We start from the raw sequence: 3,228 nt of genomic DNA, 5'->3' as shown, positions 1-3,228 counted from the left end.
AAAAAAAAAAAAAAATGGTATCACTTTCCATCTTATTCTGAAAAAGAGTTAAGTTCCGTATCAGTTGGCAAACTTGAATGTGGTGGTGTGCACGTGGTTGGGAGGCTGAGATGGGAGGATCACTTGAACTAGAGAGTTGGAGTCCGTCCTGGGCAACATTACGAGACCCTGTCTCTAAAGAAAATTTTAAAAATAAAAGTATATATGCAGGGTGTCCATAAAGTTAACTTTAGTTGACTATTTCAAATTGTACACAAACTTTATGGACACCCCATATATTAGTATGTATCTGTCTACAACTAGAAAAATTATATTGTTAACTGCAGATTAGTGCAGAGCTAGTTTAAAGCTTTCCTGAAGTAGTTAATACTTTTAATAGGCTACTAAAGAACTAAGAAACTAGTTCTTAGTAGTAGCTCATCAGTGCCATATAGTGTCCAGCTTAAGTCCTGCTTACAAAAAGAAAGCCACAGGGTACTGTTAGCGCCTACCTATTTAACAAATTCAAGCCTTGGTTATACAGATACCTTTTAGATTTGAAAGTCTGCTGGGGAACAAACCTCTTATTGTTCATAATAATGAATAATACACAGTGTGCGGTGTAAACAAACTGATTTTTTTTAATGATGGACCAAATAAGATCTCGTTGAACCATCCCCAAGTGTTACGAGAGCTGCTGGCAGAGTGCAACATACAGATTGGGCTAGGGTAGAGGGGTGTGATTTTGAGCCACAAGTCATAATAAATATTAGAATTTAATATAGTTATTAGAATCTGTAGGGACTAGGCACAGTAGCTTACACCTATAATCCCAGTACTTTGGGATGCCAAGATGGGAGGATCGCTTGAGACCTGCAGTGCTAAACCAGCCTGAGCAACAGAATGATCCCCCATCTCTACCCCAAAATGTATATGTATAAAAATTAAATGAGCATGGTGACATGCTCCTGTAGTCCTGTCTACTCAGGGAGGATAAGGCCTTGGGATCTCTTGAACCCAGGAGTTTAAGGTTACAGTGCTCTGATTGCACTACTGCATTCCAGCCTGGATGACACAGTGAGACCCTATCTCAAAAAAAAAAAAAAAAAAAAAAAAAAATCCCTGTAGAATATTCATTACCTCGCTTGTTTTCACTTGTTATGTCATCTTTTACTTAGGAGGAGGAGTAATAGACATTGCTTTCTTCATATGTATTTTTTATATATCTCTTTTAAACTTCAAACTTTACATACCAGGATCTGAGTTTTGCAGAGGATTTAACTTACTTTAAATTTTTTTCTATTTTCTTTGAACTACTTCTGTACCATTGCCCATTTTTTTGCATTTGGACTTACAAATGTATTTTTTAGATGCATCACTTTTCCCCTTACTGTATATACATCATTTGAAATTCTTTCAACCCTAAGTAACAGAGTACTCTGAAAAATGGCTTAAGTGGTGAGTGTTTCAGTGTTTCTCACATAAAATGTTCAGAGACAGATAACAGTTCTAGAGTTGGTTGATTCTCCAATGGTGCCTGAATCTCTGGATCCGGATTCTCTTTTTTCTTGCCTTTGCCTTCATGTCACAAATAGTTGCTGCTGCTTTACAGAATCTCATCTGAAATTGGAGTGGGAGATTCATTACTTAATATTTCTCAGAAGCTCTCTAAAGTACTGAGCATCTCAGTGGTCAGGTCTCAACCATTTGCTCACCTCAAAACCAATCACTATCAGAGGAGAATGGGATTGTTATGATTGACTTGGTGTGATCATGATACCATGCCTTGGCTAGAGGCAAGCTACTCTCCCTGACCACATTGCTAGAAAGTCAAATAAAATAAGCATTCTTTTAGCAAGGCAGATGATGAGGGGTGGATGCTGGGGTAGGCAGCCTGCCTGCCATGATTTGCCATGAAGAATTGTGTCTACTCAGCATTAATAACCAAGGCAATAGAAACCTTTGTACCTATAGTTTTCATTCTTATATGCTAAATTCAGTGAAACTATCTAAAATTCTAGAACTATCTTAAATTCTAGAATTTAAGGTAGGCATTTTCTATTTTCTCATTATATATAATTACTGAATTTTTAAAATTTTACCTTATAGCAACAAATGGTCATTCAGAATGCTTACGGCTATTAATAGGAAATGCAGAACCACAGAATGCAGTAGATATTCAAGATGGAAATGGACAGTAAGTTTCAATAATTTTTAAATTACTTTGGGATGATTGTTAATCTTCATACTTTTGCACCTGTTTTAGTAAATCTTTCATAGTGTGTAACTGAGTAAATCAAAACATTAACATCACAAAAGTGCATATTTAGAAAGCCATAGAGTACAGTCTTAAATGATACTACTAAATTTATTCCTATTGTTTTTTAGGACGCCTCTGATGCTGTCTGTTCTCAACGGGCACACAGACTGTGTCTACTCACTGCTAAACAAAGGAGCAAATGTAGATGCCAAAGATAAATGGGGAAGGACAGCATTGCATAGAGGGGTAAGCAAAAATCATCTCATTTCCTTTTTTCTGAGACAGAATCTTACTCTGTTGCCCCAGGCTAGAGTGCCTCTGGTGTCATAGATCACAGCAACCAACCTCAAACTTCTGGACTCAAGCCATCTTCTTGCTTCAGCCTCCTGAGTAGCTGGGACTACAGTGTCTGCTACCAAACCTGGCTAATTTTTCTATTTTTAGTAAAGACAAGGAGGGTCTCACTCTTGCTCAGGCTGGTGTCCAACTCCCAAGCTTGCTTTGGCCTCCCAGAGTGCTATAATTACAGGTGTGAGCCACCACATTCAGCTCTTTTTTTTTTTTTCCTAAATCTCATTTCTTTTCAAAAACCTTTTATGACCTTATGACCTTAAATTATGTAGAACTGGAATTAATCTCTATTATTTCCTTTATTATCTTCGTGGGTTTTTTTTTTTTTTTTATTTTTGCAGTTTTTGGCTGGGGCTGGGTTTGAACCCACCACCTCCAGCATATGGGGCCAGCCCCCTTCTCCTGGAGCCATAGTCACCGCCCATTACCTTTGTTTTTAAATTCTTACTATGGAATACAACTTACTACAGAGAGCAATAATGTTAGAACAAAACTTTAAAACCCTAAAACCTTGAGTAGAATTAACATTGATTTTACTTTTTCCCATTATCTTATTTTCTTAACATTTTTATCTTTTTCTCCTTTGAATTTGTATTTTCATTGAGTTACAAGTTTCTCTCATCGTTTTTTTTTTTTTT

At 36.7% G+C, this 3,228-nt stretch overlaps 1 protein-coding gene across 1 annotated transcript in view; it reads left to right on the top strand.

The window, feature by feature from the left end:
- The window catches only part of ANKRD28 (ankyrin repeat domain 28), a 79,572-nt gene that overhangs the window by 55,673 nt on the left and 20,671 nt on the right, over window positions 1–3,228 (top strand). The window contains exons 14-15 of the mRNA XM_023512669.1: window positions 2,089–2,176; window positions 2,368–2,485. Of these exons, the coding sequence (XP_023368437.1) occupies window positions 2,089–2,176; window positions 2,368–2,485 (206 nt within the window). The remainder of the gene's footprint in view (window positions 1–2,088; window positions 2,177–2,367; window positions 2,486–3,228) is intronic.

The sequence above is a fragment of the Otolemur garnettii genome, unplaced genomic scaffold (assembly GCF_000181295.1).
Source record: "Otolemur garnettii isolate 467f Iridium unplaced genomic scaffold, OtoGar3 scaffold00002, whole genome shotgun sequence".
Lineage (NCBI taxonomy): Eukaryota > Metazoa > Chordata > Mammalia > Primates > Galagidae > Otolemur > Otolemur garnettii.
Note: the sequence above shows the minus strand (reverse complement) of the source record. Positions and strands in the feature narration are given on the sequence as shown.